At 36.1% G+C, this 22,372-nt stretch overlaps 1 protein-coding gene and 1 pseudogene across 3 annotated transcripts in view; one reads left to right on the top strand and one right to left on the bottom strand.

Moving 5' to 3' along the window:
• Positions 1 to 22,372, bottom strand: part of RPRD2 (regulation of nuclear pre-mRNA domain containing 2) — an 86,166-nt gene that overhangs the window by 24,190 nt on the left and 39,604 nt on the right. For all 3 annotated transcript variants that reach the window (XM_057722144.1, XM_057722153.1, XM_057722161.1), the window contains exons 3-7: positions 6,388 to 6,488; positions 5,448 to 5,525; positions 4,113 to 4,165; positions 3,406 to 3,532; positions 1,779 to 1,954 (exon numbers count right to left, since the gene is read on the bottom strand). In XM_057722144.1, the coding sequence (XP_057578127.1) occupies positions 1,779 to 1,954; positions 3,406 to 3,532; positions 4,113 to 4,165; positions 5,448 to 5,525; positions 6,388 to 6,488 (535 nt within the window). The remainder of the gene's footprint in view (positions 1 to 1,778; positions 1,955 to 3,405; positions 3,533 to 4,112; positions 4,166 to 5,447; positions 5,526 to 6,387; positions 6,489 to 22,372) is intronic.
• LOC130842163 (U2 spliceosomal RNA) lies at positions 15,364 to 15,460 on the top strand (annotated as a pseudogene).

Below are 22,372 nucleotides of genomic sequence, written 5' to 3'. Positions count from 1 at the left end.
CTAACAACAATGGAGTAACATCTTCTAAACTGTGAGGGAAAATGATTTTCAACCAGTCAACCTATCAGAGCAAATGTGAAAACACAAGAAAGACATTTTTAAATATAAGGACTCAGAAAATTCATCTCTCACAAACTCTTTTATTTGGGAAATTATCTGAGGATATACTCCAGCAAAACAGGAGACAAGGCCAACAAAAGAAGACATGGAAACTGGCAAATAGAAGGCTCAGCTTAGAACAGCAGTAAAGAATAGTCCTAGGATGAGATCTACAGACTTAAAATGGAGCAGGAGAATGTAAGCTCTGGTAGGGAGGTCTCTGGGGGAAAATGTGGATTCAGAATATCTTATGGGATACAGAATCTAGAGAGAGACAAAAAAAGACACTAGAAGGCAAGCTATGCAAGAAAAATAGAAATTCTAGGAAAAACCAAAAAACCCTCTAATATAACCAGTTGCCAAAAGACCTTGCAGTGAACAACGTTCACATAGTTAAGATGTAAGCTTTGTTTATTAATTTTCAGCCTCTAGAGCAAGGAAGACTTAATTATAATTATAGAATGGAATGTAAATATTATCAACCTAGATAATGTAAAAGTACAGTTTAGTGATGTTGGGGAAATGAAGGGACAGAGAAAACTAATGGAAAAAATAAGAATATTAATATTTCATTTTACAAAGTGGTGCATCTAGAGTAAGTGGTCAAAAAAAGTAAATTTAGTACTTCAGTTTACACTGTAACCAACAGATTTTAAACAGTTATATAATGATATTGGGAGAAGGGGGGTAAATATAAACTAAATCCTTATTTGTCATACCAAGAAGTTAACAGAAATTCTTTTTTTTTTTTACTTTTTTTTTTTTTTTTTTGGTCGCACCCCACAGCATACGTGATCTTAATTCCCCTACCAGGGATCAAACCCATGCCCCCTGCAGTGGAATCACGGAGTCTTAACCACTGGAATGCCAGGGGAAGTCCCAACAGATATTTCTTATATAAATCAAGAAAGAATAATACAAGTATATCATTCAGAAATATGAAGGCAAATACCAGTAAAAATAGCTACATGAGTTACAAGAAACTGCTTCTAGAAGTGGGACTGGTGGGATCTAGAGTGCTATATACTGGGAATTTCTTGGCAGTCCAGTTGTTAGGACTCCATGCTTTCACTGCCGAGGGTGTAGGTTCAATCCCTGGTTGGGGAACTAAGATTCCACAAGCTGCGTGGTACAGCCAAAAAAAAAAAAAAAGGAAAGTATTATATACTACTAAAACCATAAATAATGATTAAAACTAAAAAAATAAAAATAAAGTACAAAACAGTTTCTTTCAGGGGCCATTAGACAAATGTCCAATTGTCAATCCCTTTTCCAGCTGAGGTAGGAAGAAAGTTAACTGAGTTGATGAAATTCAGTAACAATGTTTCCATCTAGTTTTCTAGATTTAAAAATATATATATACACACACACACATATACTTCTGCCCAATTTTATATCCTGTAACAGTAATTTGGCACCCTCCCACTGAAATGCAAAGTTTAATGGTCAGGGTATTCACGAGCTTTAGCATCAGAAAAGACCTAGGTCGAAACTCAGACACTGTCACTTGCTAGCTCTATTACTACCTTGTACAAGGTTACCAACCCTCTTCAAAAGTAATTTCTTCATCTGTGAACTGGAGGTAATAATGCTTACCCTAATAGAATTAGATAACACATACAAACAGTCACAGATATACAGTAAGCAACTGATATAAGACAGCTTTAATCATTACTTACATTGGCCACCACTTTTACTTCTTTGTACTGTGCTTCATAGAAAATTCCAGCATTTTCCAGTGCTTCTGTTAGAGAAGGCCCATTTTTCACCTGCTTATCTAGTCCATTCACAAATTCCTCCAGCTTGGCACTTGCCTCTTCAAATTCTTTGGAGAATTTCTTCCCACCTGTCTTATCTAAAATAACAAGAGGAAGTATTCTGTAATATTCTTATTCTCATACTTTGCACCTTAAAGAAGCTTCTCTAAATCACAAAAATCACGATTATTTAAATGATTCATGTGATCCTGCTAGAGTGAAGCAAGAGTGTATCACGAAGGCACTTGTAATTAAGGTAAAGAAAAGAAAGTTCAACTAAATGAAAGTTTGTTGATTGCTTTCATTCACAAATTTGATGTCACACTGCTACTTAGGAATACTGGAATAAGGCTCAATTCTGTACACTTATACCATTAATTTTTACACTATAGACTGTAATAAGATATATCTCTTACATGAGAAAACAGAGATTCAGAAAAGCAAAGATAAAGTGACTTCCGTATCATGCTTAAAAACTCGTCTTTCCTATCTGAAGAAGATCCCTTGATAATTTGATATTAGAAGAGTACCATGAATTATTTTTCAACAACACTGACATTACAAACTGTTACTTATTCTCTTAAGTACTTTTTTCCCAGTGATGCTGGAATATGGCCTTAGGTATGGATATAAATTTAAGCTCTGCATTTTATCAGCTGTGTAACTTGGGTAAGCTTCTTATCTTCTTATGAAGCCTCAGATTTCTCATGTACAAGATGGAGATTTTTAACATGCTTCTGGGTTGTTGTGAGGATTAAATTAGATAACATATGTTAAATTTAAAGCATGGTACAAGAACAAAATAGGTACCAAAATGAATAGGCACCAAAACTCATTATTTCAAAAATATTTACCAAATGCCTTACGTACCATGTATTGCTCTGGGCACTAGGATAGAGCAAGAACAAATAAGGATAATTTCTACTTTCGTGAGATTTACATTCTAATAAATTAATGATTATTATTTATAATTTACAATGTAAGGAAAAGAGAGCAAGTCACTAGATTTTATGAGGCATCACAGTGACCTTATTTATTTACTATTATTATTTTTTTGGCTAGGCTGTGTGGCTTGCAGGATCTTCGTTCCCTGACCAGGGATCGAACCCAGGCCCAGAGCAGTGAAAGTGCCATGTCCTAATCACTGGACCACTGGGGAATTCCCTACAGTGACCTTATTGAAGAACGTACCCAAACCAGTTAATCACTCATGTGAAATACCCCTATCATAATTCAATACATCAAGAAAGGACCAGAAGTGGGGAAAGGACAGAAGTTACTTATTTTAAAAATGTTTTATTTTTTTCTCCAGCTTTATTGAGATATAATTAGCATATAACATTGTTTAAGGTTAAGGTGTACAATTTGAAGGCTAGGAATTTACTTATGAAATTGCTATGCATGAAATCACCACCTGGGAAAGAGGTACCACAACCGTTCTCTATAATCTGAGGTTCTCTTTATGGAAGAAGTCAGTCTGATCACTTGAACATGACATACCTGCCAAAGAAAATCTGACTTATTCCATTTAAAAGGATGGAGGTATTACCTTTTAAGCATTTGAGAGTTTCTGTGCTGCACACATCCACCCTCATAGTTGACAGCTGTTTTTCTTTCAATTCTATCTGATCTTCTGAGCGCTTGTACAGCAACAGCTCTTCAATGAGGGCCTGAGACTGAACACAGACCAGGGTCATATTTCATTTACAAAATTATCCACTTATCCTACCTTTCCACACTGAAATAAAACATGACTAAAATCTAACAAAGCCACAAGAGGCAAAAACCTCTTGTATTTCCTCACAATCAGGGATATGAACATCAATTCTCCTGTCAAAACCATATTTTCAGTTACATACTTCAAAAGATCCTTTACCTTAGTTATTCAAAGCTAATTTATAGATACAGAGTTAAGATTGAAACAAAGGTCCACTTATATCTTCTTTAAATTTTAATTAGATAAAGTCTTATTATGTTAACTTTAAGCCAATTTTAATTTAATACAGTTTCATAGAAAGATGAACCCCTTGTTGGGATTCAACACAGAATTCAGCTGGTAGTGGATATTTTAGAAGAAGGTTATTTCTTCCTTTAGAGATACAGATAAAACTCAAGTTTAGACAGTTTGAACAGGTTTAAAATATAATCGATGTATAATTGAATAAAAATAAACCTTACAAGATGGACTATACAGAAAACTATAACACAAAAGGGGTGAATAATACTTTGGCATGTTGAACATATTCTGTAACTTACTCGAAATTCAGCAACTATCTTAGACTTGAGAGCAGCTTTTGGATTCGTGGATGCTGTTGGAATTAAACAAAAGGTCATTTAAGAATATAGACACAAAATGTTGACTAATATTCAGGAAAATTTCCAGCTTTATAGTTAAGGGTGTACTCTTTGAATATATGTCAGACATGCACATTTAAATCATAGTATAATTCTTAGCATACATAGTGGAATATGAAATTTGAACACTCCCAAGCATGGTCAATATAAAAATACACTATTTAGATAGGTCTAACCTACTTACCTCCAACATACCCTGTAAGTCTGAAGTCCTAGAATTATTGATTTGGAGATACTGAGATACATGAAGTACCTTTTTCCCTAGTCTGACTGAGTGTAAGAGGATCTTAACACCTCAAATTAAGAGTGTTCAGGAGCAGGACATCCAATTAATCCTGAGCACTGGCTGAAGAAAATTTACTTACAAGCATCAACTCTATTTCTATGTATATAGTTTTGGATTTGTTTTTCTGCTGACTCAATTCATAGCAAAAATAGGCAGGGAAAGTTCTAAGTACAATACCATTGTGGTTGAACTTTGGCTGAAATGATGACTCTTGTTGTTCCTAAGCATGCAACTTATGACCAAAAGGATGTGAGAGGACTCCCTTAATCATGATGAATATCACATGCTTGCTGGAGCAAAACCATCCCAAGTGTCGTTTCACCTCCCAATTCTCACTGTCTTTTACCTTGTTCCCTCCACACCTTCAAGTCTTTCTCAAAATTCCTCAGTTTGGCCCACAGCAGCCTATCACATGCAGTTTTCCACTCCCTTGATCTCATGCTGGGTAAACATGATAAACACAGCAGGAGCTCCTGTTAGAGAATGAGCTTCTGGCCAGGATTTGAGGCCCATGTCTAATCTGGTAGAGTATATCCCCAAATCTGAAGGATTTCAAGGCTCCCACAGAAATGCTTCTTAATGCCTAGTCTCCTCTTCAGCTCTGTTGTTTAACGGCAGCTGTCTCTAACGTCATATATCTTTGAACCTGAAAGTTAGCCTGGGCACTATCATGTATTTTTTTCTTCTTTCACTCCCCCAACTACTCTTGAATCTTCACTCGTTTAAACCCTTTTTCTGCATTTCCTTTGTTTAAAGGTAGTTTTATTTTTATTTTTTTAAAGAAGTAACTCCATGATGGCTTGTTTACTGTTAAGTCACTGGGAGCCTCCCAGGCCTGGAAAACACAGGCTTGCCCATGGTTTATGCCAGGTACGATGTCAAATGGTCTAAATTTTCTTCTGCTCCAAAAAGAGGAGGTAATTTATATTAGTTGAGATTTTGTTCCTTACTTTGTGATTTCTTCCACTGCTTATTCGGTTGTTTGTTCAGATTTTCTTTCAGCTGCTTCTGAGTTTTGAAAGTGGTACCTGGAAAACATTTCAGTTTTTGCAATCTGGCGTTATGGGAAGCTGTTCTGTCTGTCCACTTCAGTGTCAAAGTTGTAGCATGAACAAAGGCAATCCGAGACTGTGTTGTTTCTTTCTTTCCTTTTCTTTCATTTTTATAAAAAGATAAAAACACCCACCAGATCTAAGAAGCTGTCAAATAAGCATGATTTCTACATCAATCAAATAACTAATTTTGAGGAGAATAGGGTAGGAAGCTTAAAAACACTGGGTAACACATTCAAATGAAGAATTTAACAGCTTCTTAGAAGATGCTATTTTTAAACTTCTAGTCAAATTATGGTCATGGTATCAGATATCACCAACTTCTATTCAATGACTTAATTACATGTATCTAATACACAGGAACTAAGTAATTTAAAAAGCACCAGTACACAACTTACTGCAAATCTAAACCAAAATAGAGACTGAAGAATGCCAATATATGTTTAATATCAAATAACTTAATGAAAACTGAAACCCTGTCCAAAAATTCTTCCATAAGTAAGAGGACAGGGCAATAATTATTAAACACAAAAGATGAACAGTTTAAAGCACTCTATTAAAGTAAAGCAAATGCAGGAAAATAATTAGATGGTCATCTTCACTTAATATGCTTGACTTTCTTTGGTCAATAAAAACAAAATTCAACCGTCCCCAAACCAATTCTTCTTAAATTTTAATGCAAATAGATTTTTACAATTATTTAATTTTCAACAATCAGGGCCAGATCCAAAGCTTTATTTTTCATTATTAAGCAAAAGGACCAGATCTATAAAATATATATAATTTTAAGCACTGAACAATGACCCAATCTTTCTTTTAGGAGAGAAAAAATACTTACTCAAAGCTTCTCTTAATGCCATAATCATTTCTTCTGGGTATACATTTCTATCTTCCCAGATTTTAAAGATTCGTTCTATAGACTTAGAGACAGATGGATCCCTGAGAATAAAGAAAAAGTGAGACAGATATATAAAAATGTTAACTTACACCTCAAACTAGAAATCTGAAAACAAAGCTGTCAACCAAATTATTTTCCAAACGTCTTCTCATGTTTGTTTGTTTATTTTTCATGTTTATTTTAAAACATTTTTTTCTGGTGCCTAAGGCTAAAATCTTAAAAACTCTTATTCAACACTTTTTATCAGTAACATAGATCAGGCTATGGATGACATATTGAACTTGTAAAAAATTTGTTGAGATAATACTGGTTCATAAGTTTCATGAGTACATTATGTTTCTACTTCTGTATACACTCATGATTATACACTCATGCATGCTCATGATCAAAAGTTTGTTTCTATCTGTCACCATACGGTTGACTCCCTCATGCATTTCACGCTCCCTCCACCACCCTTCCATGCTGGTAACCACCATTCGGTCCTCTGTATCGAAGTATCGATGTGTGTGTTTGGTTTATTCATTTATTTTTAATTTTTAAAATATACTCCACAAGTGAAAACATAAGGTACGTCTTTCTTCACCTGAGTTACTTCACATAGCATAATACTGTCAAGGTCCATCCGTGTTGTCACAAATGGCAAGATTCCATCTTTTTTTTTTTTTTTTTAATGGTTGAGTGGTATTCCATTGTGTGTGTGTGTATATATATAGATATATAGGTATACATATCTATATATATCTCACATCTTCTTTATCCATTCATCCATCGATGGGCACTTAGGTTGTTTTCCTATCTTGGATATCGTAAATAATGCTGCGATGAACATACGGGTGCATGCATCTTTTGGAATTAGTATTTTCGTATTCTTTAGATAAATACTCAGAAGTGGGATATCTGGACCAAATGGTGGTTCTATTCTTAATTTTTTGAGGAATCTCCATACTGTCTTCCATAGTGGCTGTGCAGATTTACACTCCCACCAGCAGTGTATGAGGCTTCCATTTTTATCACATCCTAACACCTGCCCATTCTAATGGGCGTGCGGTGATAGCTCACTGTGGTTTTGATTTGCATTCCCCTAATTATTAGTGATGTTGTACATCTTTTCATGTGCCTGTTGGTCATTCGTATATCTTCTCTAGAAAAATGTCTGTTCAGCTCCTCTGCTCATTTTTTAAACAAGTTATTGGGTTTTTTATTGTTGAGCTGTATGAGTTTCTTATCAGATATTTGATTTGAAAATATTTCTCCCATTCAGTAGGCTTTTTGTTTTATTGACAGTTTCTTTTGCTGTGCAGCAACTCTTTAGTTTGATGTAGTCCCATTTGTTTATTTTTCCTTTTGTTTTCCTTGCCTGAGGAGACATATCCACAAAGATAATTCTAAGACTGATGTCAAACGATGTACAGCCTAGGTTTTCTTCTGAGAGTTTTATGGTTTCAGGTCTTACATCAAGTCTTTTACCTATCTATCTATCTATCTATCTATCTATCTATCTATCTATCTATCTATCTATCAATCAGCTGTGTTGGGTCTTCCTTGCTGTGAGCAGGCTTTCTCTTAATCCATTTTGAGTTAATTTTTGTGTATGCCATGAAACAGTGGCATAGTTTTGTTTTTTTTTGTATGTTGCAGTCTTGTTCTTCCCATCTCCATTTACTGAAGAGACTATCCTTCTCCATCATATGTTCTTTGCTCCTTTTTTGTACATTAGTTGTGCATAAATGCATAGGTTTACCTCTGGGCTTTCAATTTTGTTCCACTGATCAATGTATCTGTTTTTCTGTCAATGCCATGCTGTTTTGGTTACTATGGCTTTGTAATATCATTTGATATCACAGTGTGTGATATCTACAGCTTTGTTGTTTTTTCTCAGGATTACTTTGGCTACTCAGGGTCTTTTGTGGTTCCATATATTTTAGAACTTTTGTTCTATTTTGGTGAAAAGCATCCTTTAGATTTTGATTGGGATTGCACTGAATCTGTAGATTGCTTTAGGTTATATGAACATTTTGACAATGTTCTTTCAATCCATATGCGTGGAATATCTTTCCATTTGTTTGTGTCTATTTCAGCTTCTTTCAACAATGTCTTAAGAGTTTTCAGTGTACAGTTCTTTCAGTCCCTTTGTTAAATTTATTCTAGGTATTGCGTTATTTTTTGTTGCTATTGTAAATGGGACTGTTTTGTTTTCATAATTTCTCTTTCTGCTAACTCATTAACATACAAATAAAACTGATTTTTGTACATTAATTTCATATTCTGAAACTTTACTATATTTGTTTATTGATTCTAGTAGGTTTTTGGTGGAGTCTTTAGGATTTTTATACATAAAATCATGTCATCTGCAAATAGTGACAGTTATACTTCTTCTGCCTTTTATTTCTTTCTCCTGCCTAATTGTTCTGGCTAGAATTTCCAATACTATGTTGAATGACAAGAGTATATATCATTGCCTTGTTCCTATTCTTAGAAGGACAGCTTTCAATTCTTCATCATTGAATATTATGTTAGTTGTGGGTGTGTCATATACTGCCTATACTATGTTGAGGAATGTTCCTTCTGTACTCCCTTTATTGAGAGTTTTTATCATAACTGGGTGTTGAATTTTGTCAAATGCTTTTTCTGCCTCTATCAAGATGATCATATGTTTTTTAATCCTTCTGTTTGTTAATGTGATGTATCATGCTGATTTACAGATGTTGAACCACCCCTACATCCTTGGAATATATCACACTGGATCATGGTGTATGATCCTTTTATGATTTGGCTTGCAAATATATTTTTCTTTTTCTTTTTTAAGTATAGTTGACTTATAACACGTTGTGTTAATCTCTGGTGTACAGCAAAGTGATTTCGGTTATACACATATATATTCTTTTTCCTATTCTTTTCCATTACAGGTTACTACAAGGTATTGAATATAGTCCTGTGCTATACAGTAGCACATTGTTGTTTACTTATTTTATATATAGTAGTGTATAATTCTTTTTTTTAATTAATTAATTTATTTATTGGCTTCACTGGGTCTTTGTTGCAGTGTGCAGACTCCTCATTGTGGCAGCTTCTCTTGTTGCAGAACATGGGCTGTAGGTGCACAGGCTTCAGTAGTTGTGGCACATGGGCTTAGCTGCTCCTTGGCATGTGGGATCTTCCTGGACCAGGGATGGAAGCTGTGTCCCCTGCACTGGCAGGCAGATTCTTAACCACTGTGCCACCAGGGAGGTCCCTGTTTTTGTTTGTTTAAGTCTTTATTGAATTTGTTGCAATACTTCTTCTGTTTTATATTTTGGTTTTTTGGACACAAGGCATGTGGGATCTTAGCTCTCTGACTAGGGATCAAACCTGCACTCCTGCATTGGAAGGTGAAGTCTTAACAACGGGACTGCCAGGGAAGTCCCAGTAGTGTATATCTGTTAATCTCAAGCTCCTAATTTACCCACCCCCTTTTCCCCTTTGGTAACCATGTTTGTTCTCTATGTCTGTGAGTCTGTTTTCGTTTTGTAAATAAGTTCATCTGTATCATTTTTAAAGACTGCATATATAAGTGATACATATTTGTTTTTCTCTAACTTTACTTAGTATGATAATCTCTAGGTCCATCCATGTTGTTGTAAATAGCATTATTTCATTTTTATGGCAGAGTAATATTTCATTATATATACACATATAAATATAATATAACATACCATAATATAATATACCACATCTGCATTATCCATTCATCTGTCGATGGACACTTTGGCTGCTTCCATGTCTTGGCTACTGTAAACAATGCTGCTATGAATGCTGGGAAACATGTATCTTTTTGAATCAGTTTTCATCTTCTCTAGGTATATGCCAAAAGTGGGATCGCTGGATCATATGGTAACTCTATTTTTAGTTTTTTTAAGGAACTTCCATACTGTTCTCCATAGCAACTACACCAATTTACAGTTCCACCAACACTGTAGGAGGGTTCCCTTTTCTCCACACCCTTTCCAGTATTTATTATCTGTAGACTTTTTGATGATGGCCATTCTGACTGGTGTGAGATGACTCCTCATTGCAGTTTTGATCTGCATTTCTCTACTGGTGATGTTGAGCATCTGGATGTCTTCTTTGGAGAAAAGTCTGTTTAGGTCTTCTGCCCATTTTTTGATTGGGTTGTTTGTTTTTTTGATATTAAGCTGTATGAGCTATTTGTATATTTTGGAAAATAAGCCCTTGTCAGTGGCACTGTTTGCAATTATTTTCTCCCAGTCCATAGGTTGTCATTTCATTTTGTTTACTTTTACTGTGCAAAACCTTTAATTAGGTCCCACTTATTTACTTATGCTTTTTTTTCTTTTGTCTTGGGGTACTGACCTAAGAAATCATTGCTATGATTTATGTCAGAAAATGTTTTGCCTATGTTCTCTTCTAGTTTCATGGTGTCATGTCTCATATTTAAGTTTTTAAGTCATTTTTAGTTTATTTTTGTGTAAGGTGTGAGGAAGTGTTCTAATTTCATTGATTCACATGTGGATGTCCAGCTTTCCCAACACCACTTGCTAAAGAGACTGTCTTTTCTCCATTGTATATGCTTGCCTCCTTTGTCGAAGATTAGTAGACTAGAGGTGTGTGGGTCTATTTTGGGGTTGGCTTGCTAATATTTTGTTGAGAATTTTTGCATCTATGTTCATGAGATACTGGCCTATAATTTTCTTTTCTTGTGTTGTCTTTGTCTGGTTTTAATATCAGGGTAACCTTGGCCTTGTAAAGTAAGTTAGGATATGTTCCCTCTTCTTCAATTTTTTAAAATAGTTTGAGGAGAGGTATTAAATCTTCCTTGAATGTTGGTCTACTGCCAGTTTTTAAGTGTAGAAAGTTCTCTTACCAGAGATTTTTTTTACATTATAACTTATTTAATCTTTTTTTTCATGACTAACATTTCTTTTTTTTTTTTTTATAAATTTATTTATTTACTTATTTATTTAATTGGCTGTGTTGGGTCTTCTTTGCTGCACATGGGCTTTCTCTAGTTGCAGCGAGTGGGGGCTACTCTTCGTTGTGGTGCGTGTCCTTCTCATTGCGGTGGCCCCTTGTTGCAAAGCACGGGTTCTAGGCGTGTGGGCTTCAGTAGTTGCGGCACATGGGCTCAATAGTTGTGGCTCACGGGCTCTAGAGCACAGGCTCAGTAGTTGTGGCACACGGGCTTAGTTGCTCTGTGGCATGTGGTATCCTCCTGGGGCAGGGATTGAACCCGTGTCCTCTGCATTGGCAGGCAGATTCTTACCCACTGCGCCACCTAGGAAGTCCTAACATTTCTTTTTATGACTAACATTTCTTTTTTTTCTCCTCTGTTTTGGTTTATTTGTTAATTTAATTAACGGAAAATAGGTGTGCCCTAACATTTCTTTTTAACGTTTAGTTGTATATATTTCATTTAAAGTCCACTGGGGTATAAAATGTAAAGTTAAACTCTAACCTAAACAGATTTCCTATTAACTGTCTTTATATCATAATTTCTCTTTTCCTCACTCATTTACTGTGCTTTCTCTAGAGTATATTTAATTATTAATCTTTTTCTAGGCTGTAAATTCTGTGCAATTGATCCATTTTTACACTATACTGTATTATCTTCAAAACTGTAGTTTATCTTCCCTCATTACAATTATACTTCTTATATTCTCATATGGTTATTTTTCAAAATTAATTAATTAATTAATTGGCTGCATTGGGTCTTCATTGCTGCACACGGGCTTTCTCTAGTTGCTGTGAGTGGGAGCTACTCTTCGTTGTGGTGCGTGTCCTTCTCATTGCGGTGGCCCCTTGTTGCAAAGCACGGGTTCTAGGCGTGTGGGCTTCAGTAGTTGCGGCACATGGGCTCAACAGTTGTGGCTCATGGGCTCTAGAGCACAGGCTCAGTAGCTGTGGCACAAGGGCTTAGCTGCTTCTCAGCATGTGGGATCTTCCCAGACCAGGGATTGAACCCTTGTCCCCTGCACTGGCAGGCGGATTCTTAATCACTGCACCACGAGGAAGTCCCTCATTTGCTTATTTTCCTGGAGTAAATTTAAAGTAATGTTAAGTTCCAAAAGATGAGATACTTTGGCATTTTAAATTTGAATTATATTAGGATAACGCATTAATTTAAATGAAGCATTATTTTTCCAATTAATATCTACGAATTATTAATACATTATTCTTCACTGAAGCAAAGCATTAATGGATTTATATTCAACATTCCCAAATACAATTTATTCATAAAGGTCTCATACATTTCCTGTTAAGGTTATTCTTAGATATTTCACATTTTATTGCTAATATGATACACCATCCCTCTTACTGCTAACTTCCCAGAGTAAGTGATTCAGAAGTTTGTTGATGGTAAATTGTTCTCAGTTTTTGTTTCTCTGGCAATATCTTTATATGGTTTGTCTAGCTCTTAAAAGCAGTTTTGCTTTGTATGCAAATCCCTGTTGAGAGCTATTTTCTTTCAATGCTATAAAAATAGTTTTCATAACTGCCTTCTAGGTCCACTGTTGCAGTTAAGAAGTCTGCTGTCAGACTAACTGTAGTCCTTTGTGCTTGTGATCTGACTTTCTGTCTTTTCCCTGACTGCTCTGTCCTTTACTTTTTTTGTTAACTGTCATAAAACAATAACATAAAATTTGCCATTTTAACCATTTTTAAAGGTACAACTCAGTGGCATTAGTTATATATCCACAAGGTTGTACAACCTCCACCCCCATTTATTTGCAAAAATTTTCATTGCCTTAAAAAGAAACTCTGTACCCATTAAACAATTAACTCCCTATTACTCCTTCCCTCCAGCTCCCCACAACTTCTAATCCACTTTCTGACTCTATGGATTTGCCTATTCTAGACATTTTCTACAAATGGAATCATACAGTATTTGTCCTTTTGTGTCTAGTTTATGTCAGCATGTTTTCAAGCTTCATCCATGTGTAGCATATTATCAGAACTTCATTCCTTTCTTTAAAAATTGTGGTAAAATACACATAAAATTTACCATCTTAACCATCTGTAAGTGTATAGCTCAGTAATGTTATGTACATTCACTGTTGTGCAACCATCTCCAAAACTCTTCATCCTACAAAACTGAAACGCTATATCCATTAAACAATATCTCCCTATTTCCCTACAATCAAAATTCTACCTTCTGTTTCTATGAATTTTACAACTGTAGCTACTTCTTATAAGCAGAATCATACAATAGTTGTGCTTCTGTGATTGGTTTATTTCACTTAGCATGTCTTCAAGATTCATCTATGTTGTAGCATGTGTCGTAATTCTTTCCTTTTTAAGGTTGAATGATATTTAGCTTTATGTATATACCATATTTTGTTTATCTGTCCATCTGAAAATTCGGCTGGTTCCTTCTTTTGGGTATTGTAAATAGCACTGTTATGAACAGGGTATATAAACATCCATTCAACTTCCTGCTTTCATTTCTTTTTTTGTATATACCCAGGAGTAGAATTGCTGGATCATATAGCAATTCTATGTTTAACATTTTGAAGAACCATCAAACTTTTTCCATAGCTGCTGCAGCATTTTACATTCCTACAGAAATGCAGAAGTTTGCACCATCCTCTCTAGCACTTGTTATTTTCTGGTTTTGTTTTGTTTTTAAATTACAGTTATCCTACTAGGTGTGAACTCTTTGGTTGCTTTTAAAATTTTTGTTTTGTAATTTCATTACAATGAATGACTAGGTGTAAATTTCTTTTTTTATTTATCCTGCTTATATGTTGTGATTCCTATGTTTGAAGACTCATGTTTTCTTTTGTTTCATCACTTTCAGAGCATTCTCGGCCACTACCTCTCCAAAAGAACTTAAAAGTTCTCTCCTCCTGGATTCTAATTTGATGTTAATTAGGCCTCTCATTCTAATCTTCATTTTCCTACTTCCTTCTCTCTACTGCTGCATTCTAATTTCTTCAGAACTATTTTCTAGCTTAAGCTTTTCCTTTCTAGAATTCCTACTGGTTCTTGCCCAAATATCTTATCCACTGTTCATTTTATTCCATTTAATCTTTTTTTAACATCTTTCTAATTCTTATATACCCTGTGTGATAATTTTAATTTATTATTTTTATTTATTTATTTATTGGCTGCGTTGTGTCTTTGTTGCTGCACACAGTCTTTCTCTAGTTGCGGCAAGTGGGGGCTACTCTTCATTGTGATGCGTGGGCTCCTCACTGTGGTGGCTTCTCCTGTTGTGGAGCACAGGCTCTAGGTGCTCGGGCTTCAGTAGTTCCAGCACACGGGCTCAAGAGTTGTGGCTCATGGGCTTAGTTGCTCTGCAGCATGTGGGATCTTCCTGGGGCAGGGGTAGAACCCGTGTCCCCTGCACTGGCAGGCAGATTCTTAACCACTGCGCCACCTACGAAGTCCCCGTGTGATAATTTTAATATCTGAAGTTCACTGTGAGGGGATCTAAATCTGATTCTCCTTTGTGGTGCTTTGTTTCCCAATGTATTTGCTCTGTTTCCCAATGTATTTGGCGACCTTTGATTGTGAGCACATATTTTTCCATCTATGAGATTCCTGGTGATCTAAGTAGGAAATGTGTTTCTTTTTTTTTTTTTTTGGCTGTGTTTGGGTCTTCATTGCAGTGCACGGGCTTTTCTCTAGTTGTGGCGAGCAGGGGCTACTCTTTGTTGAGGTGCACAGGCTTCTCATTGTGATGGCTTCTCTTGTTGTGGAGCACGGGCTCTAGGTGTGCGGGCTTCAGTAGATGCAGTGAGCGCACGGGCTCAGTAGTTGTGGCCACGGGCTTAGTTGCTCTGAGGCATGTGGGATCTTCCTGGGCCAGGGGTGGAACCCACATCCCCTGCATTGGCAGGCAGACTCTTTACCACTGTGCCACCAGCGAAGTCCTCAGAAATATGTTCCTTGAGCACATATCTATACTGGAAGCCAATCGCTTCTCGGCCTTTTGGCTAAGATCAAGTGTAGTATCTGTTCTTATCAGTTTAATATACTGGAAGCCAGGGCGACTTATGACTCAAGACCACTTTATCCCCTCTCCAGAGCCCAGATAACATGGTATTACTGAGACAGGCATACTAATTAATGTCAGCTCTGCCATTCTAATACATCCACTGTTGCTGGTTCAGCTTATATTTTGTCAAAAATGTAACTGTTTTTTTATAAAAAAAAGGACACTTTGGAATAGATGGCTGGCCATTCAGCCAGAAGTCAAGTCATAATTATCTGTAAATGTCTGTTTACAGAGCTTCTTCCTGGCAGAGATTGTAACATATTTATTGTTGCTTCTTCAGCACCTACAAAGAGTTCACTAAATAGTAAATGAATGAATGACAACGGGGATTTTATCATTTTCAAACTCAACTACAAGGCTTCCCAGGTGGCAAAGGGGTTAAGAATCCTCCTGCCAATACAGAGGACATGGGTTCGATCCCTGCTCCAGGAAGATTCCACATGCCGCAGAGCAACTAAGCCCGTGCGCCAAAACAAAAACAAAAACAAACCCAACTATTCATTATGAAGTCCCAACAGCTATTCACTGAAGTCCTCAAGTAAAATATGCTGAAAAAACAGCAACTGCTAAGAAATTATATAAATAAAACTAGCATATAATATAGCAAAAATAGCACTTGATGGGGAAACTAGAGGTTCTAGTTCTGGTTTTATTAAGAATTCTTTCGGGAACTAGATTTCTTCATTTGCAAAATGATTTTTACTAGATAATTTCTGTTAGCTCTAAAATTCTTGGCTAGATTTATTCTTTATTTATATGAACAGAGAACTCTCAAACTTCCACAATCCAACCATCTCTTGAGTTTACAAATTCAACTAAAATAAAAAAGCAAAACAAAATCCTAAATAGCAATTTTACTTACCTTGTAATTTTAGACCTCTATTTCAGCTATTACTGATCACAATCTCAATTTCTACAGAACATACAATTTTTACCACAACATAAAATAATTAAATATAAACTCTGTTGTCTGACTTACAAGTAACAAAGAATTGACTGACTTGCAGAATTGCTAGGATGTTGAATAGATGCTTCCTATGCTAGCAACTCGCTTTTAAAATAGCAAGGTATTACCAAATTATTTCAAAGCATAAAGCTGATGAAGAGTACAAGAAGAGGTGCGCAGGTATCACAGTTAAAAAAAACAGAACTAGGGAATTTCTTGGTGGTCCAGTCGTTAGGATTCCAAGCTCTCACTGCCAGGGGCCTGGGTCAGTCCCTGGTTGGGGAATTGACATCCCATAAGACACACGGTATGGCCAAAACAAAAACAAAAAACAAAAACAGAACCAAACAGCATAATCTTGTGCCTCACTCAAGAATATCTTATCTTTATCAAAATCTTACTACTGGGATATCATCAGAATAAAGTGCTATATCTTGCAGGTTCTTAATAAATATTTGCGACTGAATGGAAGACCAAATAATGGGTCAACTCAAAGAGGAGGTAGTCAATGCTTAATCAACAAATCATGGAGCTCAGAAATTAGATGGAGAGATTTTTATCTCTAAAAACTTGCTACTTGGACTTCCTAGGTGGCACAGTGGTAAAGAATCCACCTGCCAATGCAGGGGACGTGGGTTCAAGCCCTGCCCTGGGAAGATTCCACTGCCACGGAGCAACTAAAGCCCGTGTGCCACAACTATTGAGCCTGTGTTCTAGAGCCCGTGAGCCACAACTACTGAGCCCATGTGCCACAACTACTGAAGCCCACGTGCCTAGGGTCTGTGCTCCACAACGAGAAGCCACTAATGAGGAGCCTGCGCACCAAAATGAAGAGTAGCCCCCACTCGCAGCAACTAGAGAAAGCCCGTGTGCAGCAACGAAGACCCAATGCAGCCAATAAATAAATTAAATAAATAAAAATTTAAAAAACTTGCTACTCTGTATCTCTTAAAATAATCCCTATTTATAAAACTTATCTTTTTTATTTGCCAACAAATGTTTTCCCCAGTGTGTCACTTGTCTTTAATTTTATAGTGTCTTCTATAATGTAGAAGTTTAATTTTGAGGTAATTAAATTTATAAATACTTTTCTCTTTTTAAAAAGTATTTATTATTTTATTTGGTTGTGCTGGGTCTTAGCTGCGGTTCGCCAGGTCCATAGTGACAGCATGCAAACTCTTAGTTTGTGGCATGCATGTGGGATCTAGCTCCCCGACCAGGGATCAAACCCACGCCCCCTGCATTGGGAGCATGGAGTCTTCACTACTGCACCATCAGGGAAGTCTCCAAGTACTTTTATTATCTGTTCTTGGTGTCTTAAGAGCTTTCTAAATTAACCCTTATAGTCATGAAAATATTCATATTTTCTTCTAATATTTTAAAGTTTTCTTTTATATATCAAGGTAATTCATTTGGAATATATTTTTATGTATGGTATTGGGAAACATTTAACATTTAACTTCATTTTTTTCCACACAGAAAGCCCATGTGCCAGAGTCACTTACTGAAGAGTTCATCTTTCCCCCAATGAACTGTAATGCAACTTCTACCATTTACAGAGGTCCCATATATGTATGGGTCCATTTGTGGGCTCTCTGTTCTGTTCCTTATATCTATTTGTCTATCCTTGTATTAATACCATACTCTTTTAATTCTATAGCCAAATAATAATTCTTGATATTTCATAGGTTAAGTCCTACTTGCTTTCTATCAACAGTCTTGGTTACCTCTAAGACACTGACTCCTCCACATGAATTTTAGAATCAGTATAACAAGTTTCTTAAAATGGTCTATTGGGAACTTGACTAAAGAGTACTGTATTTATATGCTGATTTTTGACTTTTTAAAAAAATTTACTGATTGATTCGTTGCTGCATGCAGGCTTTCTCTAGTTGCAGCACTTGGGCTTTCTCTAGTTGCAGCAAGCAGGGGCTACTCTTTGTTGTGGTGCACAGACTTCTCTTGTTGTGGAGCACAGGCTTTATGCACTCAGGCTTCAGCAGCTGTAGCATGGGGGCTCAGTAGTTGTGGCTCACAGGCTTAGTTGCTCCGTGGCACGTGGGATATTCACGGACCTGGGCTCGAACCCATGTCCCCTGCACTGGCAGGAGGATTCTTAACCACTATGCCAGCAGGGAAGTCCCTGATTTCTGTCTTTTTGAAACAGTTTTTATTTTCCCCATAAAGGTTTCAATACACTTTTTTTCTAGGTACCTATAGCTTTTGTTATTACTGCTAATAATATCCCTTTTTCTATTATATTTTAATTGGTTATTTCTGATATACTGAAATGCTATTGATTCCCATATGCTGATTTGTATCCAGCAACTTTGTCAAATCCTCATTAGTCTATAAATTCTCTTGGCTTTCCTATGAAGATGATCAAAGTCTCCATATATTTTTTTACCCTGCATGATTCCCCTGAAAACATTTTATAGTTCTTCAACAACTTTAAATTAGAATCTGCAAATTAAACAAAAATATAGTAAACACCATTAACACTGATTTGAAGTGATAAATGATATCTTGTGGAAACCAATTACAAATAGCAGTGCAAACATGATACTGAATACATACCTTGTTAATTTATCAAGCCTATAATACTATTATCATTCAATGATTTCACCATTTTTCTCCATTTGAACTACTGTGAATTTTTTTTTTTAAGTGTATGGCGAAATTATTAGTGCCTTCAACTGATACAATTATTTATATATTAAAGCCATCTTTAACCTTTTCTCATTAGCCTTTGATAAAGTAATACTGTCTTATGTCAAAATACAAACACGATAACAGAGCCACTGAAAATGAGTCACAGAACTGTTAATAAGGTAATCATACAGATGATATACTTAGACGATCCACAGACCCTTTAAACTATATCCATGGATTCACCTATGAATACCTAGGCCTGTACTTAAACACAGCTTTATAGCACTCCATGGTATTTCCATCCATGCATCAAGCTAACCAACCACCTACGAAGTGACAAGCATTGTGCTCGGAGCGGAAAGTCTGGGAGATAGAAACTGCTGACAAAAAGCACATGTATCAAGTATAAGGCAGTGTATTACATGCTATGACAGAAGTAGAGACAGGTATAATGGTAGCAAAGAAGAACTGTTTAATCCAGACTGGAAAGTAGAAGTCAGAAAGGGACAATTTCTTGAGGATACTAAATCTATAAGAAAGGTGAAGGGATGGAGTAAACAGAACTCTACAGAGCTTATACCTAATTGGGAATACTGTAATGCTCTATGGTTGATTATACAATTTGTTCTACTAGGCTGCCAATTCAATTTTCAAGAGGAATCAACTTCTTAAATTCATTTACTTAATACTGTAGTGTGAAAATTGTTTAAGTCCAAATACATCTTACATTATGGAAAAGTTGCATATAATATATAATTATATATGATATATATTATAAACGAATAATTAAAAAGTGAATACGGATGTAAATACAACCCAGGTCAAGAAATAAAACACTGCTAGCTCCCCAGAGGACCTGAGTGGGACCCTTCAAGATCACAATCAGTTCCATGTACCTTGGATGGTAGACTTTTGTGATAATTGTTTCCTTACTTTTGTTTTAACATATAGGTAGGAATAAACAACAGCTTATTTTTTGCCAAATTTCAACTTTATATAAATGGATTCATATTATACATACATTTCCTTTGTACTTTCAATGTTTTGTAACATTTATCTATGTCACTGCACATAACTGAAATTCATTAATCTTCTTTCCAGTATGCCACAATTAATTCATTTTACTGTAGAAAAACAGGTTTCCAAATTTTTTTAATTAGGGTTTTCACTTTATAAATTTATTTTTTGGCTACACCACACAGCTTGCAAGATCTTAGTTCTCGAACTAGGGATGGAACCTCGGCCCCCTGAAGTGGAAGCACGGAGTCCTAGCCAATGGACTGCCAGGGAAGTCCCCCAATTTTTATTACCATACACTATGTTGCTATAAAAATTCCCTTCCATTGATACTGCTGCACATATGCAAAAGTATCTCAGCGGTAAAAGCCTAGGGGTGGAATCATAAGATCACAGGGTGTACATAAGAAACTTTTATTTTATTTATTTATTTTTATAAATTTATTTATTTTATTGGTTGTGTTGGGTCTTCTTTGCTGTATGTGGGCTTTCTTTTTAGTTGCGGTGAGTGGGGGCTACTCTTCGTTGTGGTGTGCAGGCTCCTCATTGCTGTGGCTTCTCTTGTTGCAGAGCATGGGCTCTAGGCACGTGGGCTTCAGTAGTTGCAGCACATGGGCTCAATAGTTGTGGCACACGGGCTTAGCTGCTCTGCGGCATGCGGGATCTTCCTAGAGCAGGGATCGAACCCGTGTCCCCTGCATTGACAGGCGGATTCTCAACCACTGCGCCACCTAGGAAGCCCCAGAAACTTTTAGAAATGAGATTGTTTTATACCAATCAACTCTCAAACCAACAGTATATGAGAGCTTCCACTGTGTGCCACAATCTTGCCAATGTTGGTGTTGGTGGACTTTAAGATTTATGATTTATCTGGTAGGTATGTGTGCGAGTTATTAATTTACTGTCTCTTAACTCTAAACATGCCCTTCCTTGTGGTACTGGAGCCAGACTGCAAACTCTACTTCACCTTGGTTCAGAGTTGGACTCTGCCAATAGAGAGCCCTAGATTGACACTGAGAGGCTGGAAGAGGCAGTAGGGAGTCTTCTTTTGGTGTTCTATTTTCAAGTAGATCAGCATAGAGGCATCCTGGCAGCATTTTGGCACAGCACTTGTAGTTCAGTGGGGAGTGCTCTCCAGCCTATTTCTTAACCACTAGTGACAGGTATCATGCTCTTAACAGCAATCCACTCTTTCTTCAAGTCTGAATCTCTGCTTGAGGCGGGGTTGGGGGGGAAGTCCTTATTTACTTTCCCCTCAGGTTTGGAGGTAATCAGCGGCTACTATTCTATAACACCTTAAGAGTTATTTTATTCTTTCTAGTAGTTAGCTACCTTTTACCTACCTAACGATTCTTTATATTAAATTTTCCCTATTTAAATTACTGATATGTGATTTCTCTCTCCTGATTGGGACTTGACTTATATGATATGTAATGATACATCAGCAGTTCTAGGGGCTATATGAAATGTGATATCAGAAGAGACTGAATGCAAAAGCAGGTAAGAAAATATAGCTATCTGCTATTAAGTCAGATATCACAGAGATCTGCAAGAATGCAAAACACCACCACTTTTCTCACTAAAATTTTAAGTTTTGGTTATTAACGTTTATTGTTTTAAAAGTTATTAATAAATAGCTGAACAACTTCTCTGATTTCTAATATAAGTGCCAGGTAAAACAAAAAATCTTCAAATTTTTTGTCTTTCTTATTATTTTGTAATTCTTTTTATATTCTGGATATGAACCTTTTGTTGACTGCATAAAAATATTTTCTCCCACCCTGTGGCTTGTCTTTTCACCCTTTACAGTGTCTTTTAATTAAATGGAAGGTCTTCATCTTAATGTAGCTGAATTTAGCAATCTTATGAGGTAAGGTCATGAAATATTCTCCTATATTGTCTTCAAAAGATTTGCAGTTCTTTAATGTTTAAGTATTTAATATGAAATTAATTTTTGTGTATGATGTGAATGGGATCTAATTTTTTCTATATAGCCAATTTATCCCAGCAATATTTATGAAAAAGTTCTTCTTTTTCTACTACCTAATAGTTTCATACAGAGACCAAGTATACCTGGTTTGTTTCTAGACTTTGTATTATGTTCTACTGGTTTCTTTGGCTATCTCTGGGCAAATATCATACTGCTTTATTTATTGTAGCTTTATAATCAGTTTTGAAATCTGGTAGAGCCAGTCTTCCCAACTTGTTATTCTTCAAGAGCTTCTAGGCTTTCTCTTTGTGGGGGGAAGGGGAAGAGGGAGCTCTCTGCACTTCCATACAAAGTTCAAAATCAAATTGTAAAATAGGGGGGA

This window comes from Hippopotamus amphibius, chromosome 1 (genome assembly GCF_030028045.1).
Source record: "Hippopotamus amphibius kiboko isolate mHipAmp2 chromosome 1, mHipAmp2.hap2, whole genome shotgun sequence".
Classification (NCBI taxonomy): Eukaryota; Metazoa; Chordata; class Mammalia; order Artiodactyla; family Hippopotamidae; genus Hippopotamus; species Hippopotamus amphibius.
This window is presented reverse-complemented; position numbering and strand designations above follow the sequence as displayed.